Source organism: Takifugu flavidus, chromosome 21 (assembly GCF_003711565.1).
Source record: "Takifugu flavidus isolate HTHZ2018 chromosome 21, ASM371156v2, whole genome shotgun sequence".
Classification (NCBI taxonomy): Eukaryota; Metazoa; Chordata; class Actinopteri; order Tetraodontiformes; family Tetraodontidae; genus Takifugu; species Takifugu flavidus.
In genome coordinates this window covers 5,739,463-5,766,703 of record NC_079540.1, presented here as the reverse complement: position 1 = coordinate 5,766,703, position 27,241 = coordinate 5,739,463, and the positions used below count along the sequence as shown (strand labels likewise).

Here is a 27,241-nt window from a genome sequence, read left to right as displayed (position 1 = left end):
CCCGACAAGTACGACTAGTTTCAGACAAACACGCTGAAAAGCGTGCACGCGCAGAGAGGTGCGTCGCTCGCTGGAAATAAGAGGTCGGACACGGTGCAGTTTGAAACACAGAAGTATATTTTTGCTTTCATGTCCAATAGAACAAACGTGACGTCCTCACGGGAGGTTTTCATGCAACAGAAAAATGGGGGGAGGAAAGAAAGGAGGTGTGTTTATCCACCACAGGGTACCAGTTCAGAGGCAGTGAGAAGAGAAGGTGGGATTCGATCAGAGGGAAGCAGCTGTAGTGACGCCATCCTACCAGCAGGGGGCACTTCTAGATCCCTGCCGCTAACTGAAGCTAAACATTCAGTTGGGAATAAGGGTTAATGGGCTCGGCAAAGACTTTTTAGGACTGAATTTTGAACATAGACCTCCTGCTGTTTCAGATCCAGGACAGAAGGTGGCATTAGTGAGCTGACAGTGAGGGGCGGCTCCGGCACAGCTTCCTCATCAGGGGCCTTGTTTCCATATGCAGACTGGAATTCATTCTGAACCAGCTGAAAACCAGCAGTCTAAGCGGAACACGCCTTCAGCAGTAGCTCACAGTTACACACACTTGGGTGTTTCCACTTTTGCTGCCCTTATAAATGGAACCATGATCGAGATAACTACTTTAATTTTGACACAAATATACCTTCCCATTTTTAATGAGGTGAACACATGCCTCCAGAACTTTGGGGACTGAATCTGCATGGGAAAGTCTCAGTCGGGCTTCTACTTCACTCTTCTTCTTTGCAAAGTTACTCCATCTCAGTTTGCCCTCTAAGTGTCACTGTTGTGATCTAACGCTCTACAAGGCTTCCAGGACCTGCTGCAGAGAACACAAGTAATGGCAGGTGGTGGGAAGAGCTTCATTCTGGCCTCATTAGTCCAACTTCCAGCTGATCTCAGGTTTTATAAAGTCAGTTGTCTGCAGAGTTGCTTCCATCTCAGACTCCTGAACTCCCTCAGAATAGTCTTGGTGGCCTCCCTAATGAGTCCTTCACTCAGGTTCTGTAAAGGACCACTTTCGCTTGTGAATCTCCTTTCTAAATGATGAATGTTACTGAACTCGAGGTGATCCTCAGTGTTTGACAGGTTTTTTCTGGTGAGCAACTGTGGCAGGAGGGCTGAAAACCTGAAGCGGATCCTCCAGATCCTCACGTGTCTCTGCTGCTGCCACTGGACATCTATTCTGGACAAACTTTTGATTTGAATTGGCATTAATGTGAATTATAGAGAATGATCCAATTATGTTGAGCGTGTTTCCATTTATGAAGGCGATAAAACCAAAAGTATCTTGGAACCTGTGCTACGAACACCAACGTTGGAGGAGGAATCCACAACTGCTGCAACCACAGCCGCCGATTCCAGATTATGAAACCCGGACGAGCCTAATCTGCAACATTAATCCAGAGGTTATAAAAGCATTCTTGATGAACGAGCCCTTTGTGAAAGGCAGGGGCAGGGGCAGGGGCAGGGGCAGAGGCGGGGGCAGGGGCAGGGGCGGGGGCAGGGGCAGGGGCGGGGGCCTCCCCAAAACAAGACAAGTGTTTAATAATTCCGGGTGCAGAGCTAACGAGGCCGCCGAGCGACAGAGCCTGTTCGGTGCAGTTTAGGATCATGCAGTTTCGTGACAGGTTACGACCATCAAGTTTACCGCTCGTCGTTTAAGAACTTTTAAATACAAACAAATAATAATAAAAAACAAACAACACAAAGTAATACTGTAAAAGTAACCCCGAGAATACAGTGCATATTCACGTGCACACACCCAAAACTCGCACACACACACACATTCACACCAAACTGTGCAGACACACTTTATAAACACATGGTGGCTCAAATGATATGTGCTACTGGTGCATCATGGGATCAGAAATCCAGTCAGTCACAATCTTAACTCGTGTTTTCTCTCTCTCTCCATCGCTGTAAACTGGGCCGCCGTCATCTTTGATACACAAACGATTAAAGGAATAAATAAACCGAGGAAAACAACTGAAAAACAAACCCTAAAAATCAACAAAACAGCCACTAGAGGGCAGTATACGCCTAATGGGAGGCCTCAGTAATCTCAATCAGACCCCGCCCACTTCCACACCAGGAAGCCCAGCTACCTAACACTGCCAGGAATACGTACGTCTGACAGCTACACAGACGTACAGTATATACATGATATACACAAGGAGGGAAAACTCAACCCAAATAAATCCATTTTCAACCATCTTCATCCAGAGAGAGAGAGACACTCGAGAACATTATAGCAGACCGATCATTAGAAGGGTCCTCGCGTTCCCCGAATATATAAAAACAGTGAAACTCCTCCATCCTCGAACACAACAATCAAAAGAACGAGATGAGAACCATCATGCATTGATTTGTTGAGTGACTGTTTCCATAGCAAGAGAGGGTGAAGAGGAAGAGGAGAGAAGAAAGAAACCAGAGAGCTTCAGAACTGGGAGGCTGAGCTGGGGTCGCACTGGAGTAGCCGCACGATGGACGGGTCGCTTTTGGCACCTTTGATGAACTCCTCCAGCGACAACTTGCCTAAACGGAGACAGGAGACGGTGAGTCGCATGCGGCCGTCAGTCCAAACCTGTTCTCCGCGCTCATCCCTCCCTCGCTCACCGTCGTTATTGAGGTCCATTTGTCTGAAGATCTTATCCGTCCTCTTCTCTGGCGTGGATTCGTCCTCTGGCATCTTCATCACGGACGACACCATCTTGTAGATGGCCTGACAGATGAAGCGAGAGGCGGAGGGAGAGGGAGAGGAAGGAGAGAAACGTGAGTAAGTGCTGGAAAATGAAATCCAGGAAAGGAATGAGAGACGCAGCAGGAGAAAACTGAAACGTGGAATGTAGAGTCGAGTCTTTGGAGCGGCGCCTGGTCCGGCTTCCTGGAGCCTTGCTGACGTTCGTCGCCCTTAAATTAACCTCGCCAGCACATTTTGTTTTTTTGTAAAAAATGCACCGCGAGCGCTTTTTTCTTGTGTAGCGATGTCACGTGACGCCCCAGAAAACGTCACATGACATTGGAGAGATGGCCAGCAGAGCCATTACTGAGACAAAAATAGTCATAATCGATCCCAAGCAACCGCGCAACGCCAGCATTTCTGGAGGCCTCGACGCAGCGTGGAGGAGATGAACAGGGAGAAATCTTTATTAGGTCACTTTCAGAAACAGGAACGAGACCACGAGCTCTCTCAGGCCGTTGCTACGGGCTACAAGATCCTTTCCCCCCATGATTCTGTGGATCAGCTCTGATGTAATTTATCTGATATCATTTACTGACCCCCCCTTAGCCGGACCCCCTCCCCCCAAGTCAATAGTGTGTAACCACAACGACAATGACGATAATCCCACTATTCTGCACACTCAGGGATAAACCCTGGTTAAATTTAACTTGCTAATCCACGAGAACACAGTGGTAGCACGCACATACACACACACACACGGAGCCCAGCACAGCAAAATAATAATAAAAACAAGGCAGGGAGAAACCCAAACATACGGCGAGTGCTAACTGCTAACTGCTAACTGCCCACAGGTGAGTCTGATGAATTGCACAAGTTAACAAAATAGGAGAAGAAATTGCAAAGGCTGTTTTTGTATTTTTCCTCCCGTCTTCTTTCAGAGCAACGTGAAAATGTGGACTTAAATGGTGCTTTTCTGTTATGTCATCAGTTTGTCTCTGCAGGAAAATTTCCATTTGGCAAATCTGAGCACAACTGATCTGAAAAAGACAAACTCAACCAAAAGAATAAACCGTCTTATGGGCCCCTGAAGCTACATCCACAATGTTGCCGAGCAACGCAGCATCAGCTACGTGGTTTTTATCTGGTAAATGGGGGTTACAGATAGACTCTATGGCCAATTTTCTACTGTTTTTACCACATGTGTGAAATTTCATGGGTCCACCGTGGTGAGACCGGTTCAGGGATTCAAACCAAAGACCTCCTGGCTCTTTGCTGGAGTGAGCACGAACCCGCGGGCACATTTTCCCCCACAGATGTGAAATGCGTCTACCTGCACGATCTCCAGCATCTCCTCCCGGCTGATGTACCCGTTCCCGTCCAGGTCGTACATGCTGAAGGCCCATTTCAGCTTCTGCTCCAGCTTCCCTCGTGATGTCACGCTCAGGGCGATGATGAACTCCCGGAAGTCTATCGTGCCGTCGCCGTTGGTGTCAAACGTTCGGAAGACGTGCTCGGCGAACTTGGACGCGTCGCCGTAGGGGAAGAAATTGGCGTAGATCTTTTTGAACTCCTCCACATTCAGGGTTCCACTCGGGCAGTCCTTCAAGAACCCCTGAGGAGTTGACAGAGAGGTGAACATTTAGAACTTTTAGGAGGGTCCAAAACTTCACCAGACCCAAATAAAAACCTTTCTAATCGCAGATGTGAGACGGACTGAAGCGGTTCTGTAGTTATATAAAAAAAAAGAGTTTCTGATGCTAAAAATGGCTGCAACTTTGTTCACAACGCCACATTTGCTAAAGCGGCGCTGGGTCCCAAGAGGAAGTGGAGGTAAAGGTCACGTCATCTCTGCTTTTGTTCAGTACACATGTTCTTTAAAGACCTTTAAGACACGCGGCAGATCCTCGCCATCACGTGGGCGCCATCAGGGCCAACGCCAGTGTGAGGGGGTCACGGCTGACTGAAGGCTGCCCACGATGACACGTCTGTGCGCGTCTCGTGCCAGAGGTCGTGATTCTTCAACCGTTCTCAAAACAAACCCTCCTGTCTTTGTACCTTGTACCACTCCTGCAGCTCGTGGTCGGAAAACTCGGTGTTTTCCCGCAGGTCCTGCAGCATCTCAGGCCGCAGCTTGCTGTTCTGTTTCCCCATGTCAGCAGGACCGGACTCCTTGATTTCCTCCGCGACAGCAGTGACGCTCGCCCGATGGCCAGGCCCACCTTTCACACCTGCCATGCGGGGGAAAGAAAACGGAAGGAAGTCAGCAACCACAAAAGTCACATGACCTCCTGCGACAGACGAGAAGAGAAACGCAGCGGGACACCGGTCGTCCCCGGCAACACGAGGTTCTGGTTCAACGATACAGACGTCAGGCGCAGGTTAAACTGTTGAATTTTTGACTATCTACTCGAAAAGCAACGGACTGAAAATGGCATCAAAGCGGCAAAAACCAGGACATCAAAGCCGGCGTCACATCCGAATTCTCTGGGCACGGACTGTTGCGCAACATCACAGGTGTTTACAGCTGCCCAATCGGACAAAATATAAATTAATCCCCTAAATTGTGACGTCAGGAGCCGACTCAATACAGTTGTGGGGGGGGTTTGGCCAGCTGTGTGTGTGCGTGTGTGTGAGTGTGTGTGTGCTCATAATCTTCATCTCAGAGCTCAACCTGCATTACATGATTGCAGTTGATGTTTCACTGTCATCAAAAGGTTTTAGTGGGACTATCGATCAATTTAAGGTTAATTACATGAAATAAAAGGCAGGAATGTTTGTTAAATGTCTGATATAAATGATGTGAATCTAAATTTAAAAAACCAGCTGCTGCTTTAATACAGACCAGAAAGTGCCTTTAACTAGGAAAGTGAGGACATTCTGAGGAGGCGAGGACAGTTACAGTTGTGATGGTATAAAAACACAAGTGTGTGTGTGGTGTGTGTGAGAGAGAGAGAGAGAGGACCGAGAGGGCGAGCACAGGTCTGCTCGCTCCTATAGATGAAGTGTTTTATGTGCAGGAGTTGATGGAGTTGCAGCTTCTTGCTGCCTGTTGCGGCTTCACTCTTCGTCTCCTCGCTTGGCTGATGGAATTAATCTCATTAAGTGCTTCCCCCTGAAGAGTGGACGCTTCTACACGCTGCCAGTTCTCCCGTTAATGGGATGAGACGTCACACAATCAATTATGACTTTCAGAAACGCTCATATCAGGGACCCGCCGTCAGAAGTCGTGATTGCCGACGTGGTTTTAATGAGTAAAAACTCCGTGAAACCTGTTTTACAGTCGCAGCGCAGCTTTGGTTTCATCAATCCGTTGATTCCTCTGCCGCGTTGCCACGCGGAAACGGCCACGTGTCTCATTAGTTCTGCACACACGGGTCAATTAATTACTCCTGGAGACGGTTCTGCCGACGAAGAGCGAGTTTTAGCCCAGGAAAGTGGCTCGTCACGGCAAAAACAGGGAGCAGAAGAGGAGAATAAAACGTGGAGAGAGACGTTCGCTGATGCCTCCCAGGAAGGAGACGGGCGCTCTTAGCCGTCATTTTAATTGGCCCCTCTAATAAACAGAGCCGCGTTTCCACCGCTCTCCAACTAAAGACTAACAGCTCCCTTTGTTATTCATCTTCCACCAGGGACCTGGAGCTGAGGCTAAAAGCTCTCACGCCAGGTTTGAAATATGCATCTGCTAGTACAGCGCCCCGATGTAATAAAGTTAATGGTAATAACGTGCGCTTTATTTTCCGAGCAGTGTTCGAGGCCACACCTAATGAAAAACACAGGAGGAAATTAGCCTCTTTTATTTGGACCCCGTGATGCAAATTAGTGCTCTGTGAAAGAAACCGGCTGTCATCTTGAGTTATTAGCTTCCACTGAGCTAATTCCGCTACATGCGGAAGAATTTCCGCATTATTACATCATGTTCTACGGATGAAGCACCAGACCGGCCGTACCGGCAACGCAAGCTTGGCCGGAACACCAAACTGTCAACGTTAACTGTAGAAATTGCTGTGTTTAACCCGGAATGACATCCTTTTATCATCCTTGTCACCACTATAGCAATCAAAGCATCAAAACTCACCAACAGTGCCAGTAAAACACGTCCTCCCCCAATAATTAGACCATTGTCCTGTTCTCTAATCCCTGCTTATCTGCCTGTCTCCACTAACACCCTTTTGACCCCGGTGAGACGTATCGGCTGGTTGTAATCCAGCGATTACGCATTGTCTGTAAAGGAGACGACCATCAGCGCTAACGACAAAGGCGGGAGGGAAACGCCTAGCGTGGATCAATCCCTGCCGGGAAGGCTCCACAGGTTTGGGAAACCAAAGCAAGATGAGACCGTTAGCAAAATGCTACTGTCCTGCTGCAGGGGTTAGTTAATCCCTCCTTGGCCACCCAAACTCAAAACCTCCTTCCAATCCCTTGGTGCTGTCCCTCCTTCATTCATCCCTCCATCACTGACCCCGAGTCTCTAATCCATCTCTCCGCTCTGCATAGTCAACGCTAGTTGCTGTCTACACACACACACACACACACGCAGACTCGCCTCTTGAACATCTGTCCCAGCAGCTAAGCGGGTCGTCGACCTCTGAGCTGCTGATCCTTGGTGCAGCAGAAAACGGGGCGAGGACAAAGACACGCAGGGGCCTTTATGTAAGGCTAGGACAAGTATCGGCTAAAGTTCGGCAGCGGAGGCGAGAACCTCAGATCGGATGAGGCGTTTTCTTGGAGAAGCCTGAACTGGGGCTCCAGAGCCGGTTGTGTAAAGTCGTTTCTGTAAGAACTTGAAGGTTTGTCTTCAAGGAAACAAACACGCCGGTTTGAGGTTTCACGCTCATGCGGCGGAAACTGTCCGAAGTTGTCCAAAGTTAAATCCCGGGAGGATTTTCCATGTCGTCTGCCTGTGAATGACCTGGTGTCAGCACTGAAAATTGATTTATTTCATGTTCTGTGTCCAAAACGTTATCAAAGTAACGCCTTCTTCCTCCTACGTGTTGATAAAATCCTCCGTCTGAGCTGGACTGATTTCCCTCGGCAGTGGAAATATTAAAAACACACAGTGGTCAAGGACCCCTTGCTGCCACCACCGGCCGGCCAGTACCAGCGTTTTAATAACACTGGGACAAATTGGGACAGTGGGCGAAAAGGGGAATGGAGAGAAAAACAAGTCAGGGTGAGTTAAAAAGACAGAAAGTCTGGGTTTACAGGTACAACGGTGTGAGGAGAAAATGTGGGAGGGAGGAAGGAAAACTAGAGGGATGAAGAGGAGGATGGGAAAAGACACTGAAAACTGTGGAAGAATTTAAAAAAATATGTTGCTCCTGCGTGTTTTGGTTTATCAGCACTGTGCGATCCCCCGACTGACCACCAGGTGGCCTTTTATCGAAAAGAACAATAACATTTTCTCCATCACTATAGTTATTAGGTTATAATGAGACGTGCTAGCGGTAAAGGAAGTTTAAATTAAGCAGGAAACAATCTAATTTCCTAATTACCGACTGACATGTCTCCTGCTTTACAGAATCAGGAACGTTCCCGTAGTTGCCGCAGAATTGAATCCACTGTCGCTGCGTCGCACACAAATGAAATAACAAAATCAGGCTAACAGACAGGAGCTTTGTTTGTGCACTGGCATTTAGCTATGGAAGCAACACAGACTGCCATCCCATAATCTGATGTACACTCTCCTACATGTGCTGCTGCTCCTTCTAAGCTGTTGCAGTAAGCGTCTACCCCACGTTAAAAGGCTCCACTTGTAAGTTGCAGCTTCTCTTCCTCGTCCCTTTTAGTCCACCCTGCCCGTCCTCCAGAAGGGCAAATTAGCTCCGGGGCTCAAACGCAGCGGCCGCAACAGCGCCAATGAGGAAAGAGGATCTGGCGCGTGCTGAAAGTTGCCGTCAGCAGTGAAATCAGTGTGTGGCGGTCAAACTCGAAGTTTTTGGCTTTGGTGGAAGTTAAAAACGGACTTCCTGTTGTTAGCAACCGTCGATACGAGCATTTAAGCTCTGCAGCCCTGCTCCTGATATATGCTCATTACAGAACAACCGTTACTGCCCCCTTAGGTGAGATTTAATATGTACATCATGAATTACACAACGATCCCCGAGTGTTGGACTTACCCCTCAACTCTGTCAATATGCTTTTATAATAAGCGTGCAAACGAGTCCCTCGTGGTTGAATGCAGCTGCCTTCCTGGATGCTGATTGCTTCTCTCACCGGGGCGCGATAGCAGTTAGCAAAGAACATTAAAATTGTAATAAAATACAAACTTAAACAACTCTGCCTCGCTGGTCTGCAATTGTTTAGGTCTAAAAATGACAATTTTTGCTAGCGCGGCAACTTAAGCTGTAGGTTCTATGTAGCATTAGCATGGGCCAATAGTTGGCAAACAGATGCTACATTATTCAACATCATCCATTGCTTCCAGAAACAAAAATTAATTATTCACATTGTTTCTACAATGATCCAATTATCCAGTTCGATCTAATTACAACTACCAAATAAACCCCTGCTGAAAAATGCAAATGGGGAAGAACTTTATCTGGCTAACAACCGTGCGATACTGCGATACTAATATAAATGGGCTCTTTAAATGCTTCTGAGCGAGGAGGATGGAAGCAGATGGATCAGTGAAGGAGAGGACATTAGAGGACAATTTAAAATCAGAACCAGGTCTGGTCCTCGGTGTGGCGTTCCCTCACGCTGAGTTTTCAGAGCGTGACCGCGTCCCAATAACGGAGCGGCGGCTGCACGTGGTTCACACGTGCACGCAGGTGTGGAGCACATCGGGCTAAAAAAGTGTAGATGGAGCAGTGAAGTAACATTGAAGGTCACGTAAGAGGCTTTAAAGGCTTACGGGACATTCATTCAGAGAGGATGAGTGAAAAGAGTGACAGAAATGGAGGGATGAAGGCCGGCGTGACGTAACTGCACCTCGTTTAACGTGTCCAGGAGCTTCTGACCAATCAGGGTCAGAGGAACCTTAAAGAACCCCCACCCCACTGACGCAGACGCGCTCCGCCTGCTGGCTGTAGCCGGTACCGCGACTGTGAAATGGCGCTCTGGTGCCATTTTAAACACGCTTCGGAAGCAGCAGACCTCTCCTGGAGAACATTCCCTCGCCCGTCTGAGGGGAGGAGGAGCTCATTGGGACGGCATCAGCCCAGGATATCGGTACGCTGCTCTGGGTCAGAGAGAGCAGAAACAACACCCTCCGGTCGGAGGCAGCAATCATCCTGGTCCGGGTGAAAATGATCATGTCGCCACTTCACGGCCAGCACATAGAGATCAATTTTGTGCGGTGACACGCAGGATGATTAAGGTGAGCTTATGCGGATGTTTTCACCCGGATGACGTTTTAATAACATCTTTCAGGCGCTACTAGCTTGTAGTGCCTTTCCTTTCTAGTCACACCTGAGCTCTAATGGTGTCACCCACATCAAAATCCTCTCTGGTTGATCCATTTTTAATCACTGGGGGATAAAAAAGTATCAATCGGGCAGCAACAACATGTCAGCGTGTACACAAACAGACTTTGACTGCAGGGTGGAGACAAAAACCCGACGCTAACAAAAAAAACGCACGCTGACGTGATATTTACATGAAAATTTCAGCGCGAGGGGTTGCGGAAAACCTCTTTGCAGCAATTCCTTATGAAATATTTACAGCGCGAAGCTCATCTTCACAGTGGGAACGCGCTCACTGCAGCGTTCTGGCTGCAGCAGCGTTCCATCTGCAGGCGGAACCCAGCGGATCCAAACGCACAGAACCGTGAGATCGATACATCCTGTGAGAATTTCAGCGCAATTAGCCTGCAGGTGGTAGTATTAGTCACAAACGGAGCGTTAAAATAGGTGAAATTTCAAGGCAGGCATAATTAGTGCCAGAAGCACTAATTATTGCCAGAAGCACTAATTATTCATAATTGACAGTTAAAGTTTGCAGAGCATGTAATTTTGTTACAGTAAACTATGACTGACAAACTCAGACTTCCTGTTTCCTGTTACTAACGCCACAAAAATGGCACCATGGGAGCAAAGCGTCAATTGCAAAAGCTAACCTGCATTTAGCATTTAGCAGAGCGTGAACTGTACGATGGGCTACTAATCAAAATAGCCCATTAGCTTTTGTACAACATTTAATAAGTAGGCCTTTAAACCTATTGGGTTCGACTTATAAAGTTACCAAATTGCGAATGATTGAAACCTTCTTGGCGTCTTCTTCACAGATTTTTCCCAACACGTGTTGGGAGCTGAAAGTCTTGTCCTCGCCACCATACGACTCGGGTCGGCGCTGAATCTGCGCTGGACTTGTTGGCACCATGTGTTCGTGTGGGAAGGGCCGCGCTCGCGGGGACGGCGAGCCGAGCGGCGGCACAGTTGGTGCGTTCAGGGGAGCCGAGCGGCGACATTTGTTGATTACACAAGCGCGAGCTGTTATTAGAACAGGCTGCCCTCGGGTCCGGGACGCCGAGATGGAGCCCAACAGAAACGTGGAGGGAAAAATCAACTTTTCCCTTCCTCTGGCTCCCCGTCGGTGACCTTGCGTGTAATTCGAGCCCGTCCTGGTAAAATATGAAAATCCACAGCGGCCTCTGCAGTGACGACAGCAGGCTCAGCTCCCATGTGGGGGAGGTCACCAGTGGGGTGGGGGCGGGTCACCAGTTAGCGCTTCTTCCTGGACGAGACAGTTCAGGGGCCACGGTTCTGTTCCTCAAGAGCAGGCAGATATTTTTATACCATCTGACCCGTCTGGGTTGCGAACACGACCCGTTGTCGCTAATAGCAGCAGCGAATCCACAGGAGTAAACTGTGGATGGTTGACAGATTATTAGCTACAGGTGGAACAGGGGCTGTTGCCGGGGGTGTAGCTACCCCCTGGGGTGAGCCCTGTTGTCTGCCGGATGACAGTTGCCCTTTTCAAAGCAGTTCCTCTTCCAGCAGCATGAGGCTGTTGCCTCGTATTAACCGCACAGATTGCCTATATTTTCCTTATTTGGGGTAGATTTGCGGATGCACGGAAAACATTTGGTCATCGCTGGGGTGTCGCGTCAAACGCCGCAGCCGTCGTGTCAGAGTGGGCGGACTGGAACAGCTGGAACCTAGCATTAAGCTGTTAGCCTCGGTCTGCTGAGGGGTGCCGACGGACACGATGCCGCAGAAATGGAACTCTTTTATCAGTTTAGCTTTTAATGATGGCGGACGGGTTTTCTTTCATCATGAGATCTGGATGACGGACGAGATCCAGGACTTCGTCGGGCGAAGCCATGAAGTCGTGACCCGATACCGCTCTGCCCATAGAGGCAATTGATCTTCGGACAAACCATCCCGCCTTCCTCCCTGTAATTAGTCTTAACTTTAGGTCTTTGATGTCACTTTGTGGTTCTCTAACATCCTTTGATCTTTAATAAACGCCTTTGGGCCGAGCTCCCCTGGTAACGCTGCTCTAGTTCTTTCTGTCCTGCTCCTGCCAAAAGCAAACAGAACCCGGCCTTCTGGTGCCTTTTCTCCGCCACTAAACTGACCAGAAATCAGTCATCTCAGATCAGGCCGGGATTGGCCAGCGCCACGGCGGCGTCCGGGTTTGCTGGAGTTCAGGCCCAATAATTCGCTCGCGTCCGTTAGCAGTCAGACTGTCTGAAAAACGGCTGCGGCGTAAATGACACCACAAGGACGCCGTAAATGGGACACGGAATCAAACGTCTCGCCTTTCACCGCTGACAGTATCGCGTTCCCGGGGAGGTAACATGTCCCGCAGGGTTAGCGCGCCGTTTCGTCCAGGTTGGCGGAGCGTTGAAGGACAAATGTGGGTTTTAGCTCACGTTCTGGGGAAGAACGCGTCCCGGAATTCCACACCCGTCTGCTAGCATTACCGTTAGCGCCTTTTCAGCTCTAAGATCTTTGTCGTGAGGTCGGCCAGGAACACTTTTTAATTATTATAATCAGCTACGTGGAGCCTAATCCAACACCTTTAAAAAAGGTGACATAGGGAGGATGAAATCCCCGAAACAGTGAGAAAAACAAGCGTGAAAGCCGTGAGAGCGCAGCGCTGGGGGGGGGGTCGGTGCGCGTAACGGCAGGGAGCGCCAGTCTTTTGCAGCTGCTCGCTGTTGACAAGGTTACGTCCCACGTGGCCGCCACCTTTTGTCTCCACCTTGACGCCTCGTTTTCAGGCTTCCTGGATTTCCCTCCATCTTTCACAGATGAAAAACCAACGGTTGAATACTCTACTGGAGCCTGCATTTCACTGGTTTCACTGGTTCCCACAACAACAACAACAACAACAACAACAACAAACTGCCTGAAAACATCAAAGCAACGCAAAGCTGAAAAGAACTTGGCCGCTTTGGCTGAAACAACAGTCCGGGAGTGGGAGCTGCTCTGCAAACGTCCATGAAATCGCCGTGTTGTATCATCTGGAGGCAGCAGAGGACTCTTCAATAACGATATTAACGCTTCGCATCTCGTCCCGACTCTTCGCTTTACATAACAAACTCGGAGATCCGCAAATCACCACATTCGTGGTTCCACAGACTGAGCCTCAGTTCCTGAATCCATCACAGGCCTGGCGCTGGCCGGGGGGGAAGGGCCGCCGGCCTAAAATTCATCACATTAATATAAGGCAAAGGACATTGCTCTCTAATATACTTACGTAAAGAGGATTTAGTCCCCACTTCTCACAGCTGTAATCTAACGCTGGCTTGGCCTTGCTGGTGCCGTGTAACTTCTCCCTCTCCATCGGTATCTGAAGTGGAAACATCTCAGCCACGCGTTGCTGCTTTGATTCAGTTCAAAGGAATCCTTAGATGCTAACAAATGCGGGGGATCTTTTGTTCCCAACTACACTTTCTGTATATTTCACAGCGAGATGCCGTAGTGCTCCTGCAGGGAACGCAGAGGCTCCGGCTGTAGCTAAGGGTTGATGTGGGAAAAAGATGAAGGGATGATGAGAGAAGAGGCGAAGTGTCTAAAAATAAAAGCACACTTCGGAGAGACTCGGGGCCCAATTTCCACTGAAAGTGTCTGCGCCACGCCGTCGCTCGCTCTACATTCACGGGTGTTAGACGTATCAGACTGGAGGAGACTCATGATGGGGGAGTACGCCATGCTAAAGCTAACCCTCTCCACATATTGTCTCCACATTACACTACTCGCCTACACAAAGCATATGTTGGTTCGTGTGACGTTTGAGGGAACCGTAAACATGCTAACATGCTCATTTCTGACCGTTTCTGTCTGCTTCGGCACTGTCAGCTAATCAATACTGTCGATGTAAATATACATTCACTGATTTGTCCAAATAAAAAAGGAACATGTGGGAAAAAATTTGGATGAATAAAAGAGCTAAAATTGGAATGTTAGCTCCTTACCTTCTTCAACAAGAAGCTGCTAATGTGGCGCTAGTGGACACGACCTGAGAGCCCCCTGGTATGATACCCATTAATCCTCACAAGCATGCCTCACATAAAGCAGACGGTTTAGCTTGTTGTGGCCAGATAAGGCGATGATGGTTAAATGAAGGATAACATCGGCGTTGCACTGTAAAATCGCAGGATTATGCTAACCTGCCCGGTGCACGACGCCTCTCTGGTTTTCATTCACATCCAACAGCAGGAAAAAGTAGTTCAGATCCTGCAGAATCACACGCGCTCAGTTGGGTTTCTGCTCACCTCGACCCTTCATTACCGAGGCGCCTCACTCCTGCTGCCCCCCTTAGTGACCACAACAAGAACAGTAACGTAAAGGAAGGGCCCAGAGCGCCGTGGCCGATAACATCATCGGGACATCGCGCCGCACCCCAGGAGGCAGACGGCACCTCTAATTGAGACGGTTTGACAGAACAAGGCTGGTCTACACACACACACGCACACACACACACACGCACACGCACACACGCACACACACTGTGATCGCACTGGCAGCTGAGGAAGCGAGTCTGCAGACATTAAGGCCGCTTGTAAATGCAGCCCAGCCAGCCGGCGCCATATTGATTTTTCTATTTCTGATTGGCTGTCCATTACTGCCCGAGAGCCATGCGAGCAGCCGGTTCCGAGGGGGGACGCTGAGCTTAAATGAGTCCGTCACGCCATTGAACAGGCCGTAATTTTTCACCTGGAACGGCCATATTTTTGTAGCCATGTTCGGATCGGAAACGCTGCAGGGTTGATGTTCACGTCACACTGGACTTTTACCTGAACGCAACCCAGAACCTGACTGAAAGAAGCTACCATCATGTAGCCACTGGCTCAAAGAACCATAAAAAAATGAAAACACCTTAAAACTACACATTTAACGCTAACGTCAGCATCTGCTACCAGCCGAGCGATTCCCTTCAGTCCGGATCTACATTCTCTGGGGACCGAGACGTCAGAAAGTTTGCTGAAATATGGACGACTGAGCAAAAATTAATCGGGCGGGAGAGAAATAATGATGCCGGGAAGAAGAACGTGGAGGGAGACACATTTCCTGCGGTGACAGAAATGGAGAGGGAGGAGGCAACGGTGGTGATGATGCTGCCAGATATCATCGTAACGGATGCATCAGCTGATTGTGCGGTGAGGGCGCGTTCCCACCGGGCATTAGCGTTTGGGTAACACTTCCCAACCTATTAGCTAACCCACGCTCAGAACTCTAGAAGCTTCCAACGTTTCAGTGCGTATCATTAAAGACTTTTGCGGCCGAGCCGAATTCCGTGTTTTGTGACTGACAACTTCCGCCTGTCAACTGCAACCGCCTCCGACAAACAAACCAAACTAGCGTCATTACTGGGCAGATCCAGCAGACGACGGCAATTTCACCCTGAGCCGTCTATTTCATGTGTGTGTGGGTTTGGCAAGCGCAGCCACTGACAGACACAACATTTGATCTTCTTACGCAATAGCGTGGCTAGCATTAGCCCATCTGGACTAAATACGCCACATCAGCATAATTTCGGCACGAACCTTTCAAGCCCAGTTATTATAAAAACACTTCTCTTGCACATTTTCACTGAGGTCTGGAAAAATGTCAACATAAACCATCTCGACAAGGCTGACAGCACTGTAAAAACTGACATTTAGCGGTAGCTCCGCTTCCTCAGAAAAGTCGCATGAAATTTGGACGACATTCTCACAAATTTATTTTAACTGATGTGCAATAAACATGTTATAAAATTGATGTGCAATAGATTTTTAAAAAAATAAATAGAAATCGACTCCCACAGTTTACTGCCTGTAATGATTTACTCAGCTAGCTTAATTAGCCAAGAACACAGCTAGTTTATTTTCATGCTACCTTTGGGACTAAATGCTTCAATTCAAATAAAACAAACGGAATCAGGATTCTTTCCTTTTTAGGCTTGATGCTACGTTTTGCTAGCATGTTGGTGATTTGATTTTTGACTAAAAGCTAATGGATAAAGCGCTGATCATCCATCTGTGGCTTTAGCTGAGGTGCCAAGAACACTGCTACAGGTGAAATTAATGACACCGTGTGATGATGTCACTAAAAGCTGGAACCGGGCTTTGATTGATTAACCTGGATGCAATCCTGAAACTCGCCTGGGCCGTTTCACCACCGCGCTCCCCCATCTCGTTAACCGAGGAGGTCAGATCCAATGACGGTCACATTAATGTACCCTTCAACATTCTTTTCACTATTAACCAATCAAAATGTCTGGCCGTGGCGGCGTTTGACACTATAATTGCTCCTCATATTCAGGCGTGGACGACGGGGGATTTTATACGCAGCATTTAAGGCCACGTCCGCTCTGATGGAGCCGGGTAAATGTGAAGGGCTGCGTGGAAGGTGTCCGACAGGAGTGAGAACATAAACAAGCATTTAGGTGTTTCACAACAGGAGCTCCAGGAAAAGGAAAGAACCTGAACGCCTCACGTCACAGACATTAATAAAGCTGGCGTGTGGGACACCACCGGGAGCCACCGGGTCCCAGCCTCGTCTTTTATTTATCTGCCCCACAAAACGGGGCGAGACTTGAGCCAAACTGCTTTAGATGCGGATAAAACGCTCAGTTTTAAATGATACATGATCTGCGGCTACAGCAGTGCGTCAGCTAACGGAGACCACAGGTTGTTTTAACCAGGCCGGCAGGTTAATGAGACCGTTTAGAACTCAGCCTTTACAAACGGCAACTCTCATAACGTTCAAAATGACCATGCATCAAGGCGTCTTTTACGCCAATTTGGGTGTTTTACAAACTGTAACACACAGAATTTCCTGTCGAAGCTGTGGAAAAAACATCCTGAAAACATGACCTGACCTGCTGTAAGCTACTGTTAACACGTATTACAAAATAAGTCACGTTGGCAAAATACAGTGCACAGGAAATGGTAAAAAATTAGCCTAAAAGTTAAAGTTTGCTAATACTGAAATCATTCCAGTAAATTTCAGCTACCTCGAGGAGTTTAGTATTTTAAATGGATTTCACCTGTTTTGGAACCGTTAGCGTCTGATATAGTGGACATAATACAGTTCCAACTAAAACAAAAAGTAAGACAAGTGGTGCTGAGGAGAATTGACATTGTCAGCATCCATCCCAAAAAAAAATACGCTATTTGTGACGTCACATGAGGCCAAGGGCGCTAACAGGAAGTGGAGTTCCCGCCCATGCGAGGTCCGCTGTCAATCATCATATTTTACATCATTTTATGTCATTCAATAAACAACCAGTACAATCAAGAGGGATGAACATTACTTATAAAATGATCAAATACGTTCATAACGAAATGTTTAACCTTGTCGCGGCGTTGACACACGTGCAGCAGCGTGTCAGCGACTGTCAGCAATCTGCTCAGGTGTTATTTCATCCTTCACTTCCTGTCTACCTGCTCCAGGGCTGTGAACGCACCACATGGCCCCGGAGCGTCTCATTCATAAAAAATGGCCCCCGCAGCAGCCCGACGGGAGGGAACGAGTTCATCAGGGTTGCGTGAGTGGACCAGAAAAACACGACGCGGTGACAGAAGCCGCGGCGGCTGTGCGGGAATGTTCTCCCCGCGCGCCGCTCGCTGCGCTTCGCTTCCCGCGCACTGACACGCACCTCGAGAGGCCGGAGAGGGACAATGTCGACCCCCGTTCTTACCCGACACAGAAGCTGGAGCGGAAGCCCAGGATACCCCCGCTGCTGGACAGCCGGGTAGAGAGGCAGGGATGCTCGGCTCCTTCCTCCGGGTCTCCCGGTGGTTCTGGTCTCCTTTGACTCACGGCTTCTGAACACGCATCCACGCACGGACCGAGCTGCCCTTGGCTACAGCTGCCGAGCCCCGCAAAGCATGTTACCGTGCACGCAGCAGTGCTGATGCTGCTGGAGGAGGAGGCGGGATTACAGGGCGGGAGGACGGCGAGTGTGAGCGGCCAGCGCCGACGCTCTGGATTTAAACGGGGGGATGGTTGCGTCGGGATTACGTGGTGGGGGTTTAATTAGATAGCGCGGCGCCTATTGGAACCCAGGTTGCGCACAACCCTCCACCCCCTCCATCCCTCCTCCATCCCTCCCTCTGTAAATAAGAGCCGGTCCGTGTGTTTTATTTTACTGCGCCACAGTTTTGCTCTCCTTGATCTTTAGGGACAGAAATGTCGAGTTCACGTCTCAGTTCAACAGAGAAAACGCGTCCGAATTTATAGAATCACAATAATCCTTTGATCTCTCTGCATGTGCATCAGCTAAGAGTTGGATGTACTGAGGCTGCTGCAAGGAGCCACAGAAGAAGAATCCAGATTCTTCCAGATCCCATTTTGGTCCAACACCTTTGAAAACCAAAGGAGTTTCATTTTGAGAATGAATGGAACAAAAGATCAAAGACTCAAAAGCCTGCACAACATTCAGAATAAGACAGAGTATTTTTATACTTCGTTTAGAGGAGAGTCAGACACCAGTCTGGACACACACACACACACACACACACACACAGAGCCACACAATGGCTGTGCTCATCACATCTCAGAAGTTTTTACTTTTTAGCGGAGAGGAGATGTTGCTCCTCTCTCTCTCTCTCTCTCTCTCTCTCTCACACACACACACACACACACACACACATACACACACACTCTCCCTCTCTCTTTTTCTCCCTGGACTAAGGTTGGGGATCAAAACTAACCGAATGATGCATACCTAGAAGCTGTAAGAGCTCGGAGCCGAGGCAATTTCGGACGCCATTACCCCCGACAGGCTCTCAGCGCCGGGTTGTTTTTATTTTTTTGACGAAGGGTCGGCTCCTCCATCAGCCTCTGTCGCGCGGCCCTGGCGGCTAATTAGCCTTGCTATCTGCAAAGCCGCAGACCGGCTGTGATTATAGCCAAGTTTTCACAATGTAATCACATCTCTACTCATCAGAGATGATTACGGGTTGAATGGACTGATTATAAACACAAACCATCAGCGTGACGGAACGAGCGACATTTATGGATGAATTATGCTGCCATGAGATCAGCAGGAGGACGAATCAAACAGACAGATGTGAAACTGGGGGTGACCAGAACAGAATTATTACATCTGCAGTGGTGCCAGGGAGTTTCTCTGGAAGGGGGTAAGCTCCCCCACCACCACGACACAACATGGCCATGAAAGCCAGATGACGCGTCTCACTTCCTGGTTGGAGGAAGAATCCAGCTGTTTTCTGAGAGCTGTTAGCTTCTGCCATCGTTCCATCCATCTACTGTCTAACACATGCAGGGAAGCGAATACCTGACACCGCTAGGTGGCGGTAACCCTTTCCTCTTGCTTTTTTTTAATTTGGAGGCTACCGCCACCCACCACCGGGGTGGGTGATTAGCCTTGAACAAAGGAAACGCAGCTAGGCTAACCTAGCAAGCAAACTCATAGCGATAGCAACGACAGAAACACTGTCGCAGCAACTTTGTAGGGTAATTTAACGATGTCGTGGAGGACCCAGCGAGCTATAAAGTTAACTACCTTTGTCTCCAGGTTGTTTTAAACGTAAAAAAAAACTAGCGACATCATCTTTCTCTGCCCCACCCCCTTGTCTGACTCAGCTCTCGCTTATTCCATCAGTCCTCCATCACCCGGACTCTCCTTCTCTTCGTCCTGTGATGTGATCGAATTACCGCCTCCTCTTCGTTCACGTACCATTGACCTTTGCCCCCCTCCGAGTCAGGGTTCAACGCGTTATGCTTTCTCCAGTCTTGCGTCGTTACGCCGTCGTGTCCTCCGTGTTCTCTTCCCCGGTCGGGACGGTCACTGTGGAGAACAGCGGCCCAGAAAAGCGACCTTCATTTCAGTATTCCATAAAGACTTCCCAATCTGTGCACGGAGCTGGAATTCCCCCAAGGAGGGCGTCATTAGACCTGATTGACCTTTGCCGAAGTAGGATAAAAGAGCCAAGTCTGCTCCTCAAGAGCTGATGAGTCCACAGCTTTGTTCATGTTGTTTAGCTTCGCTCTGTTAGCCGCAACAAAGGGAGCATTCAAAACAGGGATGGATGAACGCAGGGTGCTTCTACACTGGAACTACATCCAGTAAACTCAGCCAAGGCTGGAAAACACAGCAAATCGCACGTACAGTTTCAGACTCTTTGCTACGTTGACACTTGACTCTAAAGTGGTCAGAACCTAACCATATCACCTAGCCTATGCTATGCTATACTACGCAGTACATTGGGGACAATGTTGATTTCAATTTTGACATTACACTGGGAGGAGGAGGTAGAAGAGACCTCATGTAACCAGTGCAAAGCAAATAGTACCGTACTTCCTCATCACATTTCATTATTTGCAGTCATAAATGACAGCATGCTAATGCTATAGTTGTTACGAAAAAGAATAAGTATGTAGCATTCACTTTGTGCCGCATTGGCTGAAACTCTCTTTAGCCAGAGGATGTTTTTGCCTCCTGAAGAGGTAAAGCAAAACCCTCACACTGTGACATCGAGCCGCACAGATTCCTCACACCTCACGCAGCGTAGCAACACCTGCGGCTGCAGAGTTGTGGTATTTTACATGTTCAGTCCTGAAGGCATCATTTTAAAAGTTATGCTCCTGCAGAGTGCTAACGGTCTGTTCTGCTCCAGATTAAACACCATTTTAGCTGTGTTGCTTGGAAACCCCTTTTAAAAAGCATAAAAGAGTAAAAAGCACCCCTATGCCAAGGTAGAAATGATACTATTGGACGCTACAGTAGATGCTAAACGATAGCTTATGGTTCTTTCACAGCATGTTTGTTCCGTGGCTCCCTCTGACCTGCACTCGGCAGCACGTGGAAAATGTGTGACTGAGTAACAGGATATTTTATCTATTCAGGCAATACAATGGTGTTGGTGTTGTTTTAGAGCGCCGGCTCCAGGACAGCTCCAAGGGGGGTCTCGAGAATTCAGCCTTTGAAAGATGAAGGATAAAGACCCGGTGTCATCTCAACCCGGCCTTGTGCTTTACCATCATCACAAACGTCAGATCTGTACTCTGTATTTAACCCTAAAGAAACAGCAGGGAGCTATGACGCAGCGCCCAGGGGTGCCTTGCTCAAGAGACGACAAGTCTCCTGCCAGTCCTGGGCTCTGGTACGGAATCTCTTGGTCCTGCTCAAGGTTTCTTCCTGTTAAAACAGAGCTTTATCTGCCGCAGTTGCTTGTTTGGGGGCAGATAGTCTGAATTGTAACCGCTGGTTTATAAATAAAGTTTTGCATTGAATTAGATCCAACTTACTTCTGCCTGGACACGTCAGGGAACCTGGTTTCCCATGGCAACCTGGGCACAGTCAGTCCAGATTTCACCTGTGCTCAGGAGGAGGACCTCCTGATCTTTGTCACCTGTGTGCTGTAATGATGACGAATCACCTCTGTTAGCAGCTCTTCCGCAGATGAAATCTTACCTCTTAAACATCCAGCAGGTGATTCCACGTTTGATAAAAACCTTGTTATTTCTGCCCCTCCGACCTCCTCCGAGCCTCCACTCACACCTCCGTTTTCTAGTCCGCGGTGCCGTCCGAAATCTCCTCTGACCCAGGTGAAAAATCTGTTTTTGTCCCTGTAGCTAATGAAGCAGGGAGCCTCCGGTGTGGAGGGATGGAAACGAGGGCGGTTGAGGGGGCACAGCGGACTGCAAGGGTCCATTTGCCCCTCCCCCGCTTCCCTTTGATAATGAGGCTCGGCGTTTCACTTCCTCTTTACCTGGGGAGAAAACTCCTCATACAGTTGTGTCGGACTGTAAAACATTTTAAGTTATGTTTAGGTTCCCTTTGCAAGCTTTGCTCAAATCAAGAGACCCCAATCTGGACACAGGTGAAAAACAGGAAGTGAGAGAGAAGGGGAACAGAAGTGCGACCTAACGAGAAGGATTTGTACAGCTGTTGCCCACCAGCGAGCTCCTGTAGGAGAGCGGCGCCAATTCCATGAGCGGATTAGCCTTGGCTAAATGCCCTGGGCTAGTTTAGCACCGCGAGGAGAAGCCATTACGCAACAAACACACGCGCACGCCTACACGGGGGTCGCATCTGGCGAGTAAACGTCTCATAAGTCACACGGTCGATACAGGGAATCCAGCGCGGTATTGACGCGTTAGCCTCGGTTTGGAACAATCGTTGTTGCTCCCGTCTGAAGCAGGTGGAAGGACACGCCCATCCTGGTGCGTGACCTGGCAGCGATCGATGTCCGATAACGGTGAAGCCGACCAAGACCAATGTGACCTTTGTGGTCGTGAGGGGGAAGAATCCTCCCAAGGAGAGGCGCTAATTAACTCGCTAGTTGGGTCAACAAGGTATTTCGGTTCTCATCCGTTCAGAAGAAAAAGAGGAAAACTGGAATTTAAACTGGGCCTGGTGGTGTGTGTGTGTGTGTGTTGTGTGTGTGTGTGTGTGTGGTGTGTGTGTGTGTGGTGTGTGTGTGTGTGTGTGTGTGTGTGTGTGTTGTGTGTGTGTGTGTGGGGTGGGGGGCTTCTGTAATATTGATGAGCAGTGAGCAGCAGCGATGACTCATCTGGAGATGAAGACGAGGACGACCTTGTTTTTTTAACCCAACACCAGAAAACTCAATTAACGTCACGACTGAGGTCACATGACTCTGAATTACTGTCATCAAGTACGAGGAGAGAAAAAAGGAAAGAAAACAAAATAACTTTACTCATTACAGTGCTTATAACAGCTCATGTGACTGTAGATTATAGGTAATAACATGGACTGGTTATACTGGGACAGCGAGGGTACATGGACTGGTTATACTGGGACAGCGAGGGTACATGGACTGGTTACACTGGGACAGCGAGGGTACATGGACTGGTTATAGTGGGACAGCTAGGGTACATTGACTGGTTATACTGGGACAGCGAGGGTACATGGAGTGGTTATACTGGGACAGCGAAGGTACATTAACTGGTTATACTGGGACAGCGAGGGTACATGGACTGTTATAGTGGGACAGCTAGGGCACATGGACTGGTTATAGTGGGACAGCGAGGGTACATGGACTGGTTATAGTGGGACAGCGAGGGTACATGGACTGGTTATACTGGGACAGTGAAGGTACATTAACTGGTTATACTGGGACAGTGAGGGTACATGGACTGGTTATACTGGGACAGCGAGGTACATGGACTGGTTATAGTGGGACAGCGAGGGTACATGGACTGGTTATACTGGGACAGCGAAGGTACATTAACTGGTTATACTGGGACAGCGAGGGTACATGGACTGGTTATAGTGGGACAGCGAGGGTACATGGACTGGTTATACTGGGACAGCGAGGGTACATTAACTGGTTATACTGGGACAGCGAAGGTACATTAACTGGGACAGAAAGAGAAAAGGTTTATCTAATTCCAGATCAGCTTATTTCCTCCAGGTTTTTCTCGAGGCGTTTTTTCGTCTTTTTTAAAGCTGGTTTTATTCCCTTTGGGGTCATTTCTGAGGTGCTAAAATCCCAAATGTTTTTCCTCGCAGATGCCGTGGAATCAAATTAGAGTTTTAAGTTTTATGTTCTGACTCCGACCATCTGTTCCATCTGTTGCGGAACCACAGTCAACAAGAATGAGCACGGACGAGCCTGTCCCAGTATAACCAGTGCATGGATATCTTAGAGTGAAATGATTATTTAATAGAGACTAATTGGCCGATTGGTGACCTTTCGCTAATGATACGCGTCAAAGCACTTCTGCACTATCAGTTAAATCTATATAATTTAATCGCTTGTCCAAACATGGCCGCCACATTTATAGTGGATATTCTGGTCTGCAAGCCTCCAGTTTGGGAGCTTCATTGGGGCCGTTTTGCAGCGTGTGCTGGGCCATCAGCGCACCATGGCAACTAACAGGAAGTGGCGGGAGACAAATGGATGTTGACAAATGTGTGACGGTAATTATGTCAATTTGATGGCTGAAGGCTGCTCCTCCCTCCGCCGAGAGACAGCATAAACGGAATAAAACATCAAAGAGAAATCAGGCCGGATCAAAGGCAGAATGGGCAGTCTTATGAGTTCTCCAGAAATCAAAGGAGCAGCGTCAAGGTTGAAGCCGATGGTTCATTACTTCCTGTATCCTACTGGGAGCTACAGGTGGTTGTTTTTTCATGGCTTGTGAGCTCTGATTCAGCAATTATGACAGCATCAGTAACGTCACATCAACGGAGCAAAGAGAATTATTTAACATGCTAAATTGCAAAATGTATAGTTCCTTCTGTAAAGCCTTGAAAGAGTGTGGTGTCACACCTGTTTACCCAGCGCTCCCAGTGAGCTATGAGATCAGGTGTATCCCGGCAGTAATGTTCACTCGGTTCCCATGTGGCGCCATTAAAGACCAGGATATTCTCGCCACTCAAACATCAAAGGGTTTCGCTATCTCGCTGTACTCTCAGATTCTTCGCGGCTTCCCTAGCTGAGCAACTGGGAACTCTGCCCAGAATCTGGGAGGTGGGGGATGAGCCTAATTATCGATCCCTCTGCCGACTTCACACTCGGTGGAGATGAGATCCGAGTGGGGGAAAAAAATGAACCCCACAGCTAATCTGATCACCAATAATCAGGTCTGTGGTCTATTCTCATCGCTCGGCTCCTATTTTTAGCCCTGAACATGCTTATTTTATTAAATTTTCAGCCCTTCTGCCTCAGCTAATGCTAATTTCCCGGTAGGCTCAATGTTGTCTGTAGCGCAGGTCGCTCTTTGGTCACTTTCTCCTCCCAGACAGAACTTTTTGCAGGTTCTGAGGATGTTTCTTGTGTAGAAATGTGGATCTCTGATCCCTGCCGAGAGACACAGGCACCCCCCTTCCTCCTTTCTCACCCCCCTCTCCCACTGTCAGAACACGCCGTACACATGCCTCCATTCGCTCTGCATCCTTTCAGACCTTTTAAATCAATTAACTGTGATTAGATTTATAAAATTCTCTCATTTGCTGTACAGTAGCTGACAACACTTTTAAGGAGGTATATTTCTACCTTTTTCATTTAGGCTAGCATGCTATCTTTGTTAGCACCATGTTACAACAAAAATTATAAGCATCAATGCAAATTTACAATAAACATGTGCGTCATTTGACCTGGTATCTCTGTGTCCCTCTGGCCCTGCTGATCTCTACCAGTCCATCTTCACCTTTAATGAATGCTGCTTTAGTAAACTATTTGGGAAAAGGGTGGCTAATGGATCCAGCTAATCGTAACAGTCTCAGAGGGGTTAGTTTTTACATCTGACCCGCTGCTAAGCTGGGCCTGTGAATGTTAATGTAATTTAACAAGAACTTACTGGCCTGAAAGTGAAGCACTCCAGCGGGACCTCCCTCGATTACCAGCTTTCCAGGCTAGTCTGCTGTCAGAAATAGCATTTCCTGCTGATTGCTAGCTGCTCTTTGGTAAATTTAACACAAGAAATGCCCCCCTCCAACACACACACACACACACACACACACACACACACACAAAGACAAAGCAAATCTGTCTTTGCCAGAAGTCAATACTAAGCACTTTGCTATGGCAACCATCTGGAGAGGCCCTGTCACGGCCCCTCAGACCTCAAGAGTTTTGACTGTTACCTACATGTGCCAATATCCTTCAACCATCTTGAAGCCTCAGCGTCCTCTGCATCTTGTTGCGGAGACGAGGTGTTTCCGGACAAATTGGGACTCGATCTGAGATTCTAAACACTGCCGAAAGAGGAAGAAGACGAGTGCTGTGAGCTGCTATGAGGAGACCTCAGCGATGTCAGATGTTCTGAGATGGTTCCGAATACAGAGTGCTCCTTGAGAATAATTCTAATTTATTTCTCTGAGGAACCTGCAAGGACACCTATGCTTCCTCCCGATGTGGCACAGTTACCAGCGGGGAAGAGACCTTAATGAATTAATATGCGTTGGCCCAATTAGCCTATGCACTGCAGGAATGATCACATGCGTGGTGTAAAGTACAGGAAATGGGGACATCCCAACGCACATTTCTTACAGGACTTATTTTTAAACCCGAGGAGGTCAAACGCTTCCCATTTTTATCGCGCCACGCGTTAATTAGTTGCAGTTCGCTCACGTGAAGAATTTGATGTGACACGCGAGTGGTCTGATATATAATCCCTCTGAGATCACCTCCGGGGGACGTGGGGGAGGGGAAACCGGCTTTGATGGAAAGCAAAACACAGAAACATGCTAGCGTCATAATCAGCTTACGCTTTCAATTAAACTTTACTGTCGTTGCGCCTTTTCCCCCCCGGACAAATCTGATTAAGTGAATGAAATTTTGCTGCGGAGAGATGAAATCCTCCACAAAACCATTTGTGATTTTGGTGATTAGCGGTACCCGCAAACATTTAAACTAGCGCCAAATCAATCAAATAACAGCGGATTAGTTTTGCTAATTGAATCCGCTCTTGTAAACCTTTTATAAGTCCTGTTCTGATGAAATTCCATCAAATTGAGATATTACGCAATATTACCTGCTACGTCTAGCACAGATGAGCTAAAACCAACCAGTTTCAACCCCTCCCAATAAAAGTAATTAAGAGAAACAAAGAGGTCGACTTATCGGAGGAAAAGACTGAATCCAAACAAACATGGAAAAGGGGAAGCAGCGAGACCGGCTAACTGGCCTTTAGCCTCTCTCACGCATTAATTGAAAGAGATTGGAAATGGAGGAGACAGAGGAGGGGTGGGGGTGGTTTCCTTGGAAACCAAGTTTAGGTAAATGGAGATGTGGGATCATTTTATAGGAGGAGGGGGGTTGGGGGTGGGGGGTGCACGGCAATTTCACCCTCCCTGCGGCGCCTCCACCTCGAGGAGCAGCTCCGGACGCTTATTTGTTCCCTATATGGCGGCGTGACATATGGATATGGTGGATATTAAAGGGAAAGATTCAAGAGTGTGTGTGTGTGTTTGTGTGTGTTTGTGTGTGTATGTGGGGGTGGGGGGGTGCATGTGTAAGCATCAGTTAAGCGTATGTATAAAACCATAATCGGTCTTATTTTAATATGTCAGCTGATACAGGCCACGATGCTGCGTGCCAGAGCCTCCTCAGACCCCCTGTAGAGCCAGGTGGGGGGGCTGAAAGCAGTTCATCACTCACGCAGGATGGGGGTGATTACTGGCCTACTGTATTCTGGGTCCTGGATCTAAATA

General features: G+C 48.3%; 1 protein-coding gene across 2 annotated transcripts; it reads right to left on the bottom strand.

Annotated features, from left to right (window-relative positions):
* Positions 1 to 96: 96 nt before the first annotated feature.
* On the bottom strand, positions 97 to 25,453 carry LOC130518325 (hippocalcin-like protein 1). Of its 2 annotated transcripts, none has more exons than XM_057020832.1 (5): positions 25,387 to 25,453; positions 4,772 to 4,944; positions 4,047 to 4,328; positions 2,650 to 2,755; positions 97 to 2,568 (listed from the first exon to the last, which is right to left on the bottom strand). In XM_057020832.1, the coding sequence occupies exons 2-5, from the start codon at positions 4,865 to 4,867 to the stop codon at positions 2,471 to 2,473; spliced, it is 582 nt and encodes a 193-aa protein (XP_056876812.1). In that variant the 5' UTR covers positions 4,868 to 4,944; positions 25,387 to 25,453; the 3' UTR covers positions 97 to 2,470. The 2 variants fall into 2 exon arrangements, with proteins under 2 accessions (XP_056876812.1, XP_056876811.1); XM_057020831.1 differs by lacking the exon at positions 25,387 to 25,453 and adding an exon at positions 17,792 to 18,090.
* Between the last annotated feature and the right edge of the window lie 1,788 nt (positions 25,454 to 27,241).

Excerpts from the sequence above, each read along its gene's own strand:
- LOC130518325 (XM_057020832.1), bottom strand. The coding sequence starts at position 4,867 with ATGGGGAAACAGAACAGCAAGCTGCGGCCTGAGATGCTGCAGGACCTG. Across the intron at positions 4,329-4,771 it reads AGCTGCAGGAGTGGTACAAG|GGGTTCTTGAAGGACTGCCC; the intron begins GTACAAAGACAG and ends TCAACTCCTCAG. Across the intron at positions 2,569-2,649 it reads AATGGACCTCAATAACGACG|GCAAGTTGTCGCTGGAGGAG; the intron begins GTGAGCGAGGGA and ends GTCTCCGTTTAG.